The sequence below is a fragment of the Salvia splendens genome, chromosome 1 (assembly GCF_004379255.2).
Source record: "Salvia splendens isolate huo1 chromosome 1, SspV2, whole genome shotgun sequence".
In the NCBI taxonomy this organism is placed as follows: domain Eukaryota; kingdom Viridiplantae; phylum Streptophyta; class Magnoliopsida; order Lamiales; family Lamiaceae; genus Salvia; species Salvia splendens.
Window position 1 is genome coordinate 1355423 of NC_056032.1, and position 16641 is coordinate 1372063.

The 16641-nt window shown below is 36.8% G+C and overlaps 4 protein-coding genes and 1 non-coding gene across 9 annotated transcripts; 4 read left to right on the forward strand and 1 right to left on the reverse strand.

Annotated features, from left to right (window-relative positions):
* The first annotated feature begins 280 nt into the window (after positions 1–280).
* TRNAA-CGC lies at positions 281–353 on the forward strand. Its single transcript has one exon. It is a non-coding gene; the product is annotated as a tRNA-Ala (tRNA).
* A 795-nt stretch (positions 354–1148) lies between these two features.
* LOC121806973 (pentatricopeptide repeat-containing protein At1g20230-like) lies at positions 1149–6336 on the reverse strand. Of its 4 annotated transcripts, XM_042207163.1 has the most exons (8): positions 5900–6336; positions 5613–5756; positions 5281–5526; positions 4996–5198; positions 2288–4864; positions 1638–2139; positions 1446–1524; positions 1150–1211 (listed from the first exon to the last, which is right to left on the reverse strand). In XM_042207163.1, exons 1-5 carry the CDS (start codon positions 6215–6217, stop codon positions 2401–2403), a joined length of 3375 nt encoding a protein of 1124 aa, XP_042063097.1. In that variant the 5' UTR covers positions 6218–6336; the 3' UTR covers positions 1150–1211; positions 1446–1524; positions 1638–2139; positions 2288–2400. The 4 variants fall into 4 exon arrangements, with proteins under 4 accessions (XP_042063105.1, XP_042063097.1, XP_042063093.1 ...); XM_042207171.1 differs by lacking the exon at positions 1638–2139 and having other exon boundaries at positions 1149–1211; XM_042207159.1 differs by having other exon boundaries at positions 1638–4864.
* Positions 6337–7455: 1119 nt separating this feature from the next.
* LOC121757402 (SPX domain-containing protein 4-like) lies at positions 7456–7845 on the forward strand. Its single transcript, XM_042152958.1, has one exon. It carries the CDS (start codon positions 7456–7458, stop codon positions 7843–7845), a length of 390 nt encoding a protein of 129 aa, XP_042008892.1.
* Positions 7846–9159: 1314 nt separating this feature from the next.
* On the forward strand, positions 9160–12241 carry LOC121807009 (ribonuclease P protein subunit p25-like protein). 2 transcript variants are annotated; one of them, XM_042207198.1, is made up of 9 exons: positions 9160–9294; positions 9480–9605; positions 10249–10329; positions 10425–10513; positions 10643–10717; positions 11266–11330; positions 11423–11491; positions 11585–11764; positions 11894–12241. In XM_042207198.1, exons 2-9 carry the CDS (start codon positions 9483–9485, stop codon positions 11968–11970), a joined length of 759 nt encoding a protein of 252 aa, XP_042063132.1. In that variant the 5' UTR covers positions 9160–9294; positions 9480–9482; the 3' UTR covers positions 11971–12241. The 2 variants fall into 2 exon arrangements, with proteins under 2 accessions (XP_042063132.1, XP_042063138.1); XM_042207204.1 differs by having other exon boundaries at positions 9232–9373.
* Positions 12242–15151: 2910 nt separating this feature from the next.
* LOC121806999 (expansin-A11-like) lies at positions 15152–16493 on the forward strand. Its single transcript, XM_042207187.1, has 3 exons — positions 15152–15341; positions 15428–15749; positions 15999–16493. The coding sequence occupies exons 1-3, from the start codon at positions 15200–15202 to the stop codon at positions 16303–16305; spliced, it is 771 nt and encodes a 256-aa protein (XP_042063121.1). The 5' UTR covers positions 15152–15199; the 3' UTR covers positions 16306–16493.
* The last annotated feature ends 148 nt before the right edge of the window (positions 16494–16641 follow it).

Below are 16641 nucleotides of genomic sequence, written 5' to 3' on the forward strand. Positions count from 1 at the left end.
CATTAAAACTTGTGTCAACCCCAATTAGCATGTTTTCCATGAAACGGAGAAAGTATTATTTACTACTAGAAGTAATTTTAATAGTATTTTATAGATGATATTAAGGTAAACACAAAATAAAATTGTATTCACTATTAGCGAATAATATATAGGGATTAGCCATTGTATTTATAGTCCTAAATTTGTGTGCTTCAAATATCTTATTGTTTTTACAATTTAAATAAAATAAAAGAGAAAACAATAGAGAATATATTTGTTACATAGAACTTTATCATGACATGGGGGTGTAGCTCATATGGTAGAGCGCTCGCTTCGCATGCGAGAGGCACGGGGTTCGATTCCCCGCATCTCCATTCATTTTATTTTTATGATTTGTCATGTTTATGTAGTATTTTTTATTTCTTGTTTAATGAAGTCATGTTTTACACTTTTTATTTTTGATTTCTTGTTTAATGAACATTGAGGTCATGCAATGCTAAAATACACTGGTATTATTATCTTAAATAAACCAAACCATTCAAAAATTATTTTGAATATACAAGATAATAATTAAATCTAATTCCAAAACCTTTCCAACTACGATTTTTCACTTGTATTTTTAGCCTATCACTAATCCTAATCGAACCAACTAATACAAAAAATGGCTTCAATTCCACAGTGCAGGATGCAAGAGACATCACAAGAAGATTGGTGGGGTTTTCGTGCTTTCGTTCATCCGTCTGCCAACAAGTTTCTCGAACCATAAGTGTACATGGTGAACCAGCTACGCCACCTGCTAATCCGTACATAAAAGAGTCATATCCATGAAAACAAGTGACTAGAATAGTTAACTTTGTGAAGACAGTGAGAGAGGGGTTACCTTCTGGGAGGCTATGTTACGGAGCTGGTGCAAAATATCGGCAAAATCAGTGGGCGGTATCTGAGAAAAGCTTAGATTTTCTCCGGTTTTTGGATGCTCGAACCTAAAATGGAATGTAAAATTTAAGCGTAATGGAAAACAGAAGTTCATCTTATGCAGATACAGAGTGACCTTACCCGAGAGTTAAGGCGTGGAGACAAGGTCTTTCTAGTCCGGAAACCAGTTCCTGAAGCTGGCTGTGATGGCTGGTCGGGTTCTTTGACTGAAGTAGTGATAAGCTCATGCTCTTAGTTCCCCCATACACGTCGTCTCCCATGAGTGGAACACCGAGATACTTTGCATGAGCTCGTATCTGATTCAGAAAGCCACAAGCGAAGAGAAGAGTATGTTGGGACCAAATACAGGAACAAATGAAATGGGTGGCAATTTTGAATAGCTAATAAGCACACAAGACGATTCGTGCTCATATAATGTAGAAAGCATCTGTTTTCTGTAAAAGTTTTCAAGTTAAAATATGGAGATATGTTTCATAGAAGAACAAAGCAAGAGGTTTATGATGGCCAGAACTCTCAGAAGAAGATGAGACCTGATGAGTTCGTCCGGTTTCTAACCTCCATTCCACTAATGCACAACCACCACCGGCGAGTATTTCAATTACTTTGTACCTGAAGACCAGTTTAATCAGTGTGTAAGCATACTATGTGGCAGAATTGAGTTTAACTATCCAAAAAACCCAAGTGCAGATGACAGAAATAAAGTTACTGAAGAAGGGATTGACCTACTAAATAATGACTATGCAGTCTTTCAAGAAATATTTGGCAAAATGGTAATGGATTAATATTGCATGACAATTAGTGGCTGAATTGTCTTGACAGTAAAAATGGAGTATATGTTGGCTTGGGCAGTATGTCAGCTGTGAACTTCCATCTTTACTGCTCTAGGTCTACCACGGCACTGAATTGCAATATATCAAAGGCGATAGTCTCCATGATTTCCCCATAATTCCACAAGTTGCTTATTAATACCAAGTCCATCATGATCCGCATGTAAGAAGAATCTTTGCAAGTGTCAAAAGATATTACAGGTCCGCTTTCAGTGCGAAACAAGAAGCTGAGAATGGCAAATTCTCTAGCCGATAACCAGTTTAAAAGTCATCCCCATGATCTAAATAGATAAACCCCCGGAAAAATTGAGCAATAACTCTTGTTGGATGGAACATTAGAAATCAAGTCACGAAACTTGAATGGCAAACCTCTTGATACCAGATATCTCTTCTAAATCTGGCTTTCTCAAAATGCCCAAGCGGGAGAATTGAGTTTACCACCAAGCCATAGAAAGTGCAGAGGCAAAGGGAAAATATTACACATTGACACAGAACTATAACAGGAATAAGCTAGCATTAAAGGCTTCAACATAAAGAAGACTCACCAGATGGTACACAAGGTTGCAAGCCCAAGGGCAGCACCTAGTTCTCCACTAATGTGACTGCTCCAACTCATAAAGTAAACACAAAATAATACAAGTGAGGAATCCCAACTCCATCACCAGTAATCCTGGCATGAGCACTCACCATCTTTGAAGTGGTGATAACGGTTTGTGTCTCTGACAAAAATTTCTCTCCTCTCAGACCGAGATATAAATTTTATTACAGCATGGCAATCTCCACAAATTCTTAGGTTTTTAGTTACCCTAAGAGAAGATCCTTCAGCGGTATTAAGAATACCAAAAATGACAGCCAACTTCTCACTGTGGCCACATAAGATATGCTCCTTCTCCTGTTCCTCCACATCTTGTAGCACCCAATCCGTTTTTGGCAAGCAACCTGCTCTCTTCATTTCTGCACTAAATTTAGCTAATCTGTCCAGGATTTCAGCCATTTGAGGAAGTGATTTGTCACCTGCCAAAATCATGTGTACTTTGTTCTTGACCTCAATCCAACTGCAGCCAGGATTCTTCTTTAGTCCCTTCTCCCTCATTATATCTCTGACTTTATCTACATCTTTCCATTTTCCCTTAGAAGCATAAATATTAGACAGCAAAATGTAGTTTCCAGGATTCACGGGTTCTAGTTCAAACAATTTAGCAGCAGCTACCTCACCCAAGCTCATGTTATGATGAAGTCTACAGGAACTTAACAATGCACCCCAAACACAAGCATCGGGGTCATATGGCATTTTTGTAATCAGGGAGTAGGCTTCTTCAAGCTTGCCTGCACGACCAAGCAGACTCACAATACAAGCATAATGCTCTATTGTAGGTTCTACACCATGATCTTTGGACATGCTTTCAAAGTAATGATACCCTTCTTCTGTAAGGCCACTTTGGCTACATGCAGATAGGAGACTGGTGAAACTGACCGAATCAGGTTTCTGCCCACTCTTCTGCAGCCAGGAAAAAATTTCAATGGCTTCCTTTGCCTTTCCATGCATTGCATATCCGCCCAACATAGCATTCCAGCAAACCAAATTACGGGCGGGCATCCTATCAAAGCAACATCGAGCTTCTTTGATCTTTCCACAATTGGCATACATATCTATCAGCGCACTGGCTACATAAACATCATCTGTGATGTACCTTCTGATAGAAAAGCAGTGTGCAGCCTTCCCATGCATAAGTGCTGTGATATTCCCACAAGCAGGAAGCAAGCAAGGAATGGTCACTGCATTTGGTTTGACACCAGCAGCCTGCATTTCTCTGAAAAGCTCCAAAGCCTCAATATCTTTACCGTGCTGCGAGCAACAAGCTATTACTGAAGTCCATGAAACAACATTCAATTCCATTCCGTTGGCCCTGTGTTCTTTAAACACCAGCAGTGCTTTGTCAACAAGACCATGTCGAGTGAGCCCTGCTATTAAGGCGTTGCAGGCCCCAACATCCACTTGATCCGTATCCTCAAATGCTTGTAACATCTCTTGAGGACACCCACACTTGCTATACATGTCAATAAGTGCACTTACAATACACTTATCTACACCAAAACCAGTCTTGATTACAAGTCCATGAACTTGTCTGCCTGCATTTAAATAGCCCAAGTCACCTACTGCGGGAAGAACACTAGAAATTCCAGTTCCATCCGGAGTAACACCATGATAATGCATCTGTTGAAACATTGAAACTGCCTGCAGGAAACACCCACTTTGATTGAAACCCGCGATCATACCATTCCAAGACACAATATTTGGTTCAAAACCAAGATTTTGAACCTCGTTAAAAACCTTTTTTGCATTAACTACATCACCTATCCTTGCATAACCAGCAGCCAATGCGCTCCAAGAAACAACATCACTCCCCACCATGTTATTAAACACCTTGTGGGCACTAACTAAATCATCACATTTTATATAAAAATGAATTAAGGAAGACTCCACGAAAGGATCCCAAGAGAGCCCAGATGCTAAAGAGAACCCATGGACTTGCTTTCCAATTCTAGGAGTCAATAAACCAGCACAAGCCTTGACAACACTTGGCAAAAGATGGGAATCTGGGTAAAGCCCAGCAATAAGCATTTGATGAAATAAATGAAGAGTTGTCTTAAAATCATTATCTTTGGAGGATGCATTTATGAGGGTAGTGAATGAGAAGAGATCTAGCCTCAAGCAGTGCAGAAGGTTCTTGGAGTCAGAAAACTGAACGTGTTTGGAGTAGTGCAAGAGGAGCTTTGTTCTATAATGAGGAGAATCATACAGACTTGTTCTGAGGAGTTGGGCGTGAATTTGCTTTGCATGAGAAAGTGATAGTCTGGTACTTCCACTTAGCAGTTGTAGTGGGTCTGGGTAAGTTCTTGAACGAGCTGTATCTTCACTACTCATGTCGATGTTTTCGGAACCACAATAATCAAGTACCGACTTTCTGCTGTTTAATTGAATGGTATCCTCAGTTTTGATGCCAGAAAAAATATTTTTCTGGCCAAGAGAAGGTCTATAGGTGTCATTGCAGTCAGATATTGGATTTAAAGGGTTACTGTGAAAGGAAGCTTTACTATTTAGAATAGACGACATATTCCAACTGCAAACAAAAAAGTAACAAAAAATAACTAGTGTGCCAACTAAAAGTGGATTCCGGGGTGCAACTATTTGGTATTTGACAATAGTCTGACTCAGAAAAAATATGAGAAGGGATGAACAATCTAATCTTACCTACTAACAGCATGACGGGCCCGTCCCTGGGTAGCAGATCCGGGAGTAGCTACCATACGAATCCTGTTATTTACATCACGGCCTACTGGTACATCAACACGCCTAGAGTGTGGTGTCGGCACTCCACAAGTAAGACTAACATAAACTCTCTTTATATTCCGTTTCTTGAACTGTTCAGAAAGATGGGAATAAGAATGTTCATCCTGCACTTCAGAAGACAAGATAAGCAAATGTTCCTCGAAATAAAATCAATACTTTTCAGAAAGTGGAGAGGAAGTCAACTACCTTCGCAATTACAAGCAACCCACTGGTCCCTTTGTCTAATCTATGCACAATTCCAGGACGTACAGAGGCCTCGGGCAGGCCAAAACCAATACCTCCATCTAAAGATAATGCACTAATCTCATCCCCTGAATCATCATCAACCTCAGGTAGGGATTCTGGATTGAAACTAACAGTAGAAAGCCTACAATGATGAAGAATTCCATTAACTAATGTTCCAGTCGCATTTCCGGGTGCTGGATGGACAACCTACATCATCATACCACGCACACTAAGACTCTAACAAACAGTGGCTTAAAAACAATAAACCAGCAAATAGGTAGTTGAGATCAAACCAAATGAGCAGGTTTGTTGACGACGATCACATGCTCATCTTCGTACACTATGTCCAACGGAATATCCTCCGGTTCAGCCCTCAGAGGCTGCAACTCGGCTATCGTGCAATCCACAACGTCCCCCAATCTCACCATATGCGAGGCCTTCAAATACACAACACAACACACTAAAACGAATACCAAAACTGAATGCCAAGTAAAATCACACAACAAAATTCCCCTTCTTCGCAAAAGACACCTATCAAATAGATGAACCAAACATAAAGATAATTAACAAATAGTACTACCTTATTGATGACGCGGCCATTGACAGACACCAATCCAGAGCGGATGCTGAACTGGACTCTGGCTCTGCTGATGCCGTTAATTCGGGAAGCAATCCATGAGTCCAGCCGCAGCTTCCCGGAATCCAATTCCACCTTCTCCTCAATTTTGACGCCGGAATAGTTGCTGGGGCGGGCGGGAGAGGGCTCGCTGAAGTCATCTGAGTCGGAATTGGGATTAGAATAAGCATGAGCTGTGGCTCTGAGTTGCCGAAGCGAAGAAGTGCTTCTAGGGTTTATCAGTAGGGGTTTAACTGAAGACCAAGACGACAGCATTCTCATTTCCAAACGTTTCTAAAATTGAAGCAATTCGTCCTACGCCATTATCAATTTCTTGCAAGTAAAACAGTATTTAAAGAAAAAGTCGACATTTTTATTTTATGACAAAAAAAACAGAAATTCGAGCTGTGATCTTTATTTTATGAAAAACAGAAATTTCTTCCTGCATTCACTAATTCATCTGCTTGTGCACACAATTTTGACCATTTCTAGTGCAAAACAGAATCCGATTAAGGTTAGATTAATACTAATATCACAGCAAAATATTAATAGGCATTCAACTGTAAATAAATATAGTTGAGTATTAATAAGATTGACTCCTTTGCTTTAGTCAATCTTGATTTGTGCATGCGAAAGCTCAGAAGATTCATTAACTTTATAAATTTTATTTTGAGCTTAATCGAGATTAAAATTCTCGGTAAATATAAAAAATTAAAATTTAATTTGGAAACTATAATTTTTAATTTTTAATAAAATAAATTCATAGATTTTGGGTCATACTGGGCCAAGCATATATTGGGTATTACGAACAGGCCTACACCCATTCAAAATCGGCCCGATCTTGTTTCTTCTTTCATGCCATAGATTTAGTTTGCCCAACAATTTTAAGACTTCGGTGAATCTAAAAATTTTGGACACGGTTGAAATAAGGAAATCAATTAATTGGAAATAAGGAAATCAATTAATTGGAGAACAAGAAGACAATGAATGAAGTTATGGCAAGAATAAAGAAGGAAATCAATTAAAGATTATGGAAAATCAAATACAAAGATATTAGTATAATTAGAATATATTTTCCATGTATAGCTAGAATTAGATGCTATAAAAGGTTGTGTAACCATTGAGATAAAAAATTTAAGTCAATATTCACGATGTAGTCTTTAAAGTTCTCCCCGTCTTTTACTTTCTGCTATAATCTTTTATTTTCTGCATTTTACTTTTCAACATGGTAAAGTCAATATTCACGATGTAGTCTTTAAAGTTCTCCCCGTCTTTTACTTTCTGCTATAATCTTTTATTTTCTGCATTTTACTTTTCAACATGGTATCAGAGCAGGTTCGATCACATGGATCGATCAATGTCCCTAAAGCAAAAATAACAAAAAAAAAACAAAACCCAAATTCTCTTTTCAATCCTTTACCTTTTTCGAGTAATTTTCTTCCACGTTTGATTCCATTCCAATATCTTCTTCACCAAATTTCTCAAATTAGCTTGAAATCGACAAGATATTGAAACAAGCAATGAAATTTGGGAGGGAATTTAGGATTCACCTAGAGCAAACCCTGCCGGAGTGGAGGGACAAATTCTTGCGCTACAAGCTGTTGAAGAAGCTGCTGAATAGTATTGCTCCCGCCGCCGGTTATCTGCCTCCGCGCCTTCCATTGCCGGAGTTTCAGGTCTGGTTTGTGGCGATTCTCACCGGGGAAATTGAAAAGTTCAACGATTTCTACGTCGGCAAGGAGGAGGATCTCATCATCCGTTTCCAAGCCGCCCTCAAGGAGACAATTGAGCGAGTGCAGGCCTTATCAATGCTAAGCATGCCTTTCACTCAGCTTGCTTTCCATCAGCCATTCTTCGTAACCGAACCTCTAACAAGGTTAATTCATCGAGGTGAGAAGATGAGAGGCTAGTGGCCAACCCTGAGCAACCACGCACGGAGAAGAAGGCTGACTACAGCCGAAGAGAAAGTAGCAGCAGTAAAGAAAGAAGGAGTTCACAGTTTGTTTGGTCGAGGGGGAAAGGAAGTATCCGACCGAACAATCTCTCTCCAAATTTATGGACTCCAAATCTATGTTGGGCAAAAAGGCCAAAGATCTGATGAGAGGGCGAGAAACCTACAAATGACGAACCCACATGCTTGGAGGCTGGAATGAATCACATAATACAATTAATATGTGATTTAGGTGACTAGTATTAGTTAGTACGCATAAACGTCATACCGTTTAAATCAGTACACGTGTGTAATGCTATTCAAATATGTAAACATAGTTAACTAGAAAACTTTGGATAGTATAATTGAGAAATTTTCAAACCTGGTGATTTATTATTCCATTTTTGAATTATTATGAGATCGACTCAAATTTGATCAAATTTTATAAAATTTATTTGGTAATCTACCCAAAATGTAAAGAGGCGGGTTTGTAGAGCCAAAACTGCCCACCACCTATTCAATCCCCTCTACAAATCGTTTATGCTAAAATAATTATAGCTATTTTCCATTTTTGAGTGAACTAGTAGAGATGATAATGTATAAATTTATGACCAAACACATAATATAAATTCATCTCATTATTTGGTAAGTTTACTTTACAGAGGTTGCCCAAACCTCTAAGTATGTTGACGAGTTGCAAAATATCTGATATTTTTACAATTTTATTCGCAGAAAAAGACTAAAACTACTTAGTTTACTCTTTCCATCCACATAAAATGTCCCATTTACTATCCATATGGTCTGCAAGAAAAATGTGAAAGAACCTTTTGGGAAACTAAGACATTTTATTGTTAATGATTTTTTTCGCAAAATAAGCCATTTCTATCTATTTAGATAGATCCCAATTTTCATTAACATAATACATAATTTTTTCTTAATATAATACAATAATTCTTTTTTAATTTATATTATTTTACTAATTATGCATAAAAACTCGTATAATTCTAAAAGTTTTTGTTTTTTTAAAGACAAAGAGTACTACTCCCTCCGTCCTATAATAGATGACACACTAGGAGATGTTTCATGTGTTGAGTGGAGAGAGAAAATAATATATTTATATTAATGTCAGAGAGAACTTTTTTCTAAAAAAAATTGACATATTTTGTGGAACAAATTAAAAAGAAAATTGTGTCATCTATTATGGAAAAAAGGAAGTATATAAATATAAAAGGAAAAAAAACATAAAATTAGGAAGAAAACAAGAGCCGGTCGGACCGGTTAAGATAAACTAGGTCAGAAACAGGAACCGGACCAATAAATAGCTGCGGAAGGCGCAGAAATTAAGGTTAGGGCCTAACGAAGATACGAAGCCGGAGAAGAGGGCTGGTGCCTATAATCTTATCTTTACTTGCAATTGCACTGCACCAACGTAATTCATTGCCTAAATTTCCCAATTCGTTTGAGGAATTTCAGATCCGTAGCTCTTCTGTTTTACCAGCAAAACCCTAGTTATTTCCCCCTTTCATTAATTAATCAAACGTGTTTGTAATGCTGTTTTGGTTTCTTGTTTATGTAATCTATTCGCTGCGTTAATTGTGTTTTTGGATTTCGCAGAGCATGGATCGGTACCAGAAAGTGGAGAAGCCGAAGGTCGAGACTCCGATTGATGAGAATGAGATTCGGATTACGAGCCAAGGCAGGATGCGGAGTTACATTACTTACGCCATGACGCTGCTTCAGGTATTTCTGCATCTATTTTGGTATTTTCATTGGTAATTGCTTCACGCGTTAAATAGATTGCTTTGTCTTTTGCGTTGGCAGATGTTCTTTTTATGTTCTTGCATTTATTTCGTTGTTTAGGATTTTATATTATTCAGGGGCACTTTATGAGTGTGCTAATTAATTGCAGTTGATTGAGTTTAATACGCATCTTTCTTAGAATTCTGAATAAATTTAATGTTAGAATTTAGAAACTATTGTGCTCATATTTCCTCTTGCTCTGAGGCTCATGGTAGGAATAATTTACTAGATATCTACTAATTTTCTTCTCAAACGACGCCGACTTTGCTCGAGTGCCCTCCATTGTTGAAATATTTGTATTAGTATGAGCTGATGATTGTCTTGCATGATTATGTATTAGGCGTCTGGAAAATGCTTATGTGATGTGCGCTTTTACCTGCTAGTTGTTTCCAGGTTCTGTACCATGGGGAGATACATCTAAACAAGAGTTTTCTGTTTGTATTTTTTCCTATTTGACTTTATGAGATTATGATCGACTGTACTGCATTCTTCATGTGCATGTTTATATATGTATAAGCAGTGATTATTATGTTTTATAATTTGGGATACTTGTCGGAGAGTCTAATTATTCAATGCCTTGTAGGAGAAAGGTTCGGATGATATAGTGTTTAAGGCAATGGGCAGAGCCATTAACAAAACAGTGACGATCGTGGAGCTGATCAAGGTTTTTTTATCTAGTGGCTATTTTTGGTTTGATTTCAGAAGTTGATTTTTTTATGGTTCTCTTCTCTGAAGATATTGCAATTGTCTTTTGTTCAGAGGAGAATTGTTGGTCTTCACCAGATTACTGCTATTCAATCTATTGACATAACCGACACATGGGAACCCCTGGAGGAAGGGCTTCAAATGTAAGGGCCAAACTAGATGGAAAAAAGAAAACATTTTTGAAGTTGTAAATTTATACTGCATCTTTTTTTTTGTCTGAGATATTGAAGAACACCTGGGTTCCTTACAAAATTGTGTTCTCTCTTTCTCAGTCTGGAAACCACTAGAAAAGTTTCAATGGTTACAATAACACTCTCAAAAAAGGAGCTGGATACAAAAAACGTCGGGTGAGTTTATTGAAGATTTCTGCTGTGTGTGAGTTTTGTTTCTTTTATGTAGTCTGTGCTGTATCTTTGATAGGCTGTTTGTTTTTCGTCTTACATTATGCATATGACATGTTTGTGTAGACTTTATTCAGGATGAGTCTATATTCAAGTGCTGCTGTTTTATTTTAGTGTCCAATAAAAATTACGCTAGGTGTCAAGTCAATATACTTCTCATTAGGTTGTTGGGTTGGATCTTGAAAGTATTTTGTTTTGTTTTGTTTTGTTTGAGTTGGAGACAAGTAGTATTACTTTTAATATCAATTTAAATTTTTCTTTATTTGTTAACTCAAACGAGAAAAATCTTTTTCTCAATATATTTTCTTGTAAATTAAAAGGTGGAAGTGGAAAAATGTGATAGGTAGCGAGGAACAAAATAGAGATATAGCTTTTATAAAAATAAGTCATTATTTGGTATTTGTTATATTAGTCCTGTCCCAGACACTGTTCTCCAGAGTGATTATATTCATCCAGACATTTACGCATCTATACTGACTTGCCATCATGTTTAGGTACCAACACCCAATACCAGAAGATCAGGTGAAGGTGTTGTCTCCAGATGTAGACTATGATGGAGGTGGTGTCACATTCTAGTTCCTGTGTTTTTTAGAACTAACTACAACTACATTTTTTGTTGTTTTGATATCTTTCTTTTTTTTTTGGGTCCAGAGGGATCGCCTCCTACCCGTGGAAGAGGCCGAGGTGGCAGAGGGAGGGGAAGACCTAGATTCCAGTCTGGTATACATTTTGTCGACCTCAATGTTGTCTGAGCTCCAGCATTCTGTAAGTTTGTCAATTATTCCTATACTAAACGAGCTGTTGTTTCTATAGGGAATGGTTTTGCTTATGCTGAGTATGATGATGGAGGCTATGAAAGGAACCGTGGGTACGCCAGAGGTAGGGGACGAGGTAGAGGCCGTGGTTTCCGTGGCCGTGGAAGGGGTGGCTACAATGGTCCTCAGGGGGATGCTCAGCATGACGATGGAAGCTACAATCAAGAAGCACCACGAGGTACAGTTATTGCTCGGTTGATGTTTTTGACATCAAATATTATAACTTCCATTTAGAAAAGAGTTACTACTCGTTCCTCTCTGCTTTGTCTTATTTTTGGTATGGGTGAGTGAATTTGTTGTGGTGCAGGTCGTGGCCGTGGGAGGGGAATTCGGGGAAGGGGTCGTGGGTTCAGAGCTAATGTGCCGGTCCAAGCAGCTGCTTGAGATGCGTAGGTGTTGAAAAGTGGGGTTTATTATTGTATGAGGACAGTATGGTTCCATAAGCTGATATGTATCCACCCCATCTCTATGTTTGTTTTTAGTTTTATTGATATTTATTATTTTTCCACCAATTCTAGTTGTAATTTTAGGGTGTAATCATTTTAGACTTGCTTGAGCCGCTCTAGCGTGCTGAGTCGTTTTTGTTCTCTTTGTCACGCATATTTTTCATTTGGACATCCATATTTGTTTAATGCAACGTGATTGGTCAGGACCACATTCTTTTTATTAGTATGTTTTGTGATAATTTGCTAGTTGCTAGTGTTTCCTATCCTCAACTCCAATATTGTTATTGTTATGTTTATGTGGAATGATAAGAGTATTAGTTCCTGCTGCTAATTTTTGTGTGTTTTTGTTCAAGTACAGTACCATCACTCATCACTAATTCAACACTTAAATGGGCACTAGATTGTTAAATAGTATCCCTTCACTCCATCATTAATTGTCATTTTTTTCTGTCCACAATTAATTATCCACTTGCACTTTTTACTATAAATGACAAAGCAGGGGGTCCACGTTCCATTCGCATTTTATTATAAAATTAATATGTAAAAATATGACTCATATTCCACTAACTTTTCAACCTACTGTATTTTACATTTCCTAAAATCCGTGCCGGAACAAAAGTGGACAGTAATTAGTGGACGGAGAGACTATTACTAATATAAAAAGTGAAGTTATCTAGTTTGGGAATTTACTGTTGTTAGACCTTGAATAAGTTCATCAAGAATCCAAACTGTTAAATATTTTAATGAATAGAGACTTTGTTGTCTTGTTTTGATGCATTTTCTTTGCCACTAGCAATAGCATGAGTCTTTGTTACTATAAGTCTTGATGAGTTTTTAAAAAAACACCATTAAACTATCTTTTCAAATACAAGTTGGAAGAAGTGAATTAGTCTGCAAACCAACAATGCCATCATTCTAATTCCATGTGTTAGCTGTAATTTTATACTACTACATACTTCTCTTGAACTTCTGTAACAAATTATTCTTCCAACCGTTATATATGCAACACTTTATATTAATCTAAACTTTAAATACATTGTTTGATTACATCTAAGTATACTTGTACGACTTTGACAGCGTCAATTGGTAACTACATTAACCTAACTAATTCAAGAATCATGATATTCCAATGATTGGTTAGTGCATGATTTATAACTTATTGGGTCGGTTGATTTATAATTATGGCCCAATTATATAGAATTCCTCCTTATTTTCGTTTCTTTGCTAAAGTCATCAGATATATATATTTAATATATTCGACTTTGCTTAAAAACTGGTTTTAGCACATGGCAATGATCATCATTAATGGCGTACGAATTGTACATGTTATTTTGTACAATTTCTCTCTATTTTACGCGTAATTATATAGAAATATCACCTCCTTTAGTAAACCATAATTGCCAATAATAAAAAATTTATAGGTGCATCAGATTTCAATTCAATTCAATATATATGTGAACATCTTGAAACCAGGCGCTTCATCCGGCATAATTGAATTATGACTTAAGTGGTCACAATTGAAATAATTAAAATAAAATAAAAACATGTAAAGTAGGTATTATTAGTTTCTAGACGTATCACTTCACAATGATATTTGATAAATTGATGATTCAATTTATCTTATTTTTTGCTAGTTTGGATTCTCTAGTTCCCTATCCCAACTCAAAATTAATCTCTATTTTTGCAATGTTAATATCTTTATAATGTTGCAATAATGTCATTAATTAATTTTCGATTTGTTGCAATATTTCAGAAGTTTTGTTGATATAAAAAATGGATAAATTTCGTGCATATTTTACTAAATTAAAAACCATCCCCAAAATAAAATAGTAAAAATTGACAATGATAATTGTATACGATCATTGTGAACTTATCAATTTCTTTAGTCGATCTTAAGAAAAATTATTCGAGTAATTATAATGTGTTTCTTATCAAACATCTTAAGAAAAAAATTGACCTATAGGTGCGAAAAACTTATGCATCAAGTTAAATTTATAGATGAGATTAGCTTGCTTCTCCAACTATTATTAATTTATTAGGTTTCAAGTCAAACCATAAAGTTGGAACAAAAACTTAGTCTTGATAGATAATTAACATGACTGATCATCAATCAATCATATTTCTATAGTTGTATGTTTACTTTTTAATTCTTAAGGTGAATGAAATGATTCCAGCTTAATAATATTAGAGACATGCATTAATGGTAACAACAGAACTGAACCTAAGTAGTTAATGTATTAATTCCATTAGGCAGAGAAATTAACAACAAGAAGCAATGTTAATGCCAATGACATGTGTGCGTAACACATGAGAATAATTATATGATCAAAACAATGCACATGACATGTTACATACGTACACATAAAAGGCATAAATCATACGGGCTAGGTAATTATATGATCAACATGATAATGCTTCAATCCAATAAAGTCTAATCCGAACTCAATATGTTAAGAAAGCTATCAACCTGATACAAACTTGACTTAGTGTTTTCAAACCCGAACAAGACCTATACATGGTACAAAACTGTTAATGATATAATTTGGGTAGACACGACATGATAACAACACGATAACGAGACAGACCTAATTTACATCATTAAAATATGTTATTTAAACATGATTTGCATGACCTTAATAAAGCTAAAGTATAATTTTTTTTAAATGAATAAAAATAAATAAAATAATATTGTATTTTTAATGGGTTACCCAAATACCCAAAATGACTGATCATCAAGACTTGACCATACCCATTAATTTCGTGCGTGTTCGTGTTAGGTTTTCATGTCGTGTGGAAAATTGTCAGACCTGTGCACGCGTCTTACTCTGCCAAAAATAATATACAAGTCACGGAAACAAAAATAAAGATATATATTTTCCTTAAAAGAATGTGATGTGAGAAATGAATAATTTTGGGGTGGGAAATTGGATGCACTGATGGCTGATCCATGTGGGAGGAGAACGTGGGAAATTATTGATTGAGATTCAAAGATAATCCAAAATTCATAAAATATTGAGTTTTAATGGCTACTTGCACCTATGTTACATGTGGTGCCTACCTATATAATTCCCCCTAAATCTTGTGATTCTCATCATTAAATCTCACAAAACAATTTTAATCTATTATTCTTCTTCTTCTCATTTGTCTCTTTACTCCAACTAGAAAACATGGTGAAAAGTGGAGTTTTGATGCTTGTGTTTGCAGTTGGATTTTGTAGCTTGTTCTTGAATGCCAATGCCCTCACAGCTTCTAGATGGTATAAGGCTTTTGCAACCTTCTATGGAGGCAGTGATGCTTCTGGAACAATGGGTATAAATTTAGAACAATTGTTATATGTGAAATTGATTTCTTGATTTTTTGTTGAAATTATAATTGTAATATTTTGGTTGGTGTAGGTGGTGCTTGTGGATATGGGAATTTGTACACAACTGGATATGGTACTAGAACTGCAGCATTGAGCACAGCATTGTTCAATAATGGGGGATCATGTGGGCAGTGTTTCAAGATTATTTGTGACTACCTAACCAACCCTCAATTTTGCAAGAAGGGCTACTCGGTGACCGTCACCGCCACCAACTTCTGCCCTCCGAACGACGCCCTCCCCAGCAACAACGGGGGGTGGTGCAACCCTCCCCGCCAGCATTTCGACATGGCTCAGCCCGCTTGGGAGAAGATCGGCATCTATAGAGGCGGAATCATCCCCGTCATCTACCAAAGGTACTTAATAGTTACATGTTACAACCATCATATACATTTAGCATATGTTGTTATAAATATCACTTGTCTCTGGACATTGATATAATATCGCTGAAAAGACTTTTATATTTTTTTTATTTCAACATGTTTATATTATACCTCGGCATTTGAGACTATTTACTTTAATGACTATACTCAACATTTAAGCCATATAAACAAACAAATAAAATTATTTGTATATACACGTGACGTATATGGATGCTGCTGCAGGGTGCCTTGCAAGAAGCACGGGGGAGTGCGGTTCACGATCAACGGGAGGGACTACTTCGAGCTAGTGACGATCACCAACGTGGGCAACGCAGGTTCGATCCAATCGGTTCAAGTGAAGGGGTCCAAGACAAATTGGATGAGCATGTCAAGAAATTGGGGTGCAAATTGGCAATCGGCAGCATATCTAAATGGCCAATCTCTATCATTCATGGTCACAACAACTGATGGCATAACAAAGCAATTCCTCAACATAGTCCCATCTAACTGGGCTTTCGGCCAGACATATTCAAGCCCGACCCAGTTTTGAGGCCCAATGGGCCCTCCTATTCTGGCTGGTTTCGGGCTTTCAGTGCTCATAGGCAGCGGCGTGCTTTTCTATTTTATACTGAAAGCAGCCCGCCGGAATATACTTGCAATTCTTGGATCACAATAAGAGGATTTTTTTTCACACTGTAATTTTACAAAATCATCTTCTTTTTTCAATTTTATAATTTCAATTACACATTTGATGATATAGAAAGTGAAATAAGAAGTTGGATGAAAAATGCAGCTTCGGAATGTATCGGATTTGTACACGTCGACCGTTTGTAATTATAATTTGATATATATATATATATATATATATATATATATATATTAAAGT

Coding starts and splice junctions, on each gene's coding strand:
- LOC121806973 (XM_042207171.1), bottom strand. CDS start 6,217: ATGAGAATGCTGTCGTCTTGGTCTTCAGTTAAACCCCTACTGATAAAC. Junction 5,527..5,612: donor TCAACAAACCTGCTCATTTG/GTTTGATCTCAA, acceptor ATGATGATGTAG/GTTGTCCATCCAGCACCCGG. Junction 4,865..4,995: donor GCCCGTCATGCTGTTAGTAG/GTAAGATTAGAT, acceptor TTTTGTTTGCAG/TTGGAATATGTCGTCTATTC.
- LOC121757402 (XM_042152958.1), top strand. CDS start 7,456: ATGAAATTTGGGAGGGAATTTAGGATTCACCTAGAGCAAACCCTGCCG.
- LOC121807009 (XM_042207198.1), top strand. CDS start 9,483: ATGGATCGGTACCAGAAAGTGGAGAAGCCGAAGGTCGAGACTCCGATT. Junction 10,330..10,424: donor CGATCGTGGAGCTGATCAAG/GTTTTTTTATCT, acceptor TCTTTTGTTCAG/AGGAGAATTGTTGGTCTTCA. Junction 11,331..11,422: donor AGATGTAGACTATGATGGAG/GTGGTGTCACAT, acceptor TTTTGGGTCCAG/AGGGATCGCCTCCTACCCGT.
- LOC121806999 (XM_042207187.1), top strand. CDS start 15,200: ATGGTGAAAAGTGGAGTTTTGATGCTTGTGTTTGCAGTTGGATTTTGT. Junction 15,342..15,427: donor TGATGCTTCTGGAACAATGG/GTATAAATTTAG, acceptor TGGTTGGTGTAG/GTGGTGCTTGTGGATATGGG. Junction 15,750..15,998: donor ATCCCCGTCATCTACCAAAG/GTACTTAATAGT, acceptor ATGCTGCTGCAG/GGTGCCTTGCAAGAAGCACG.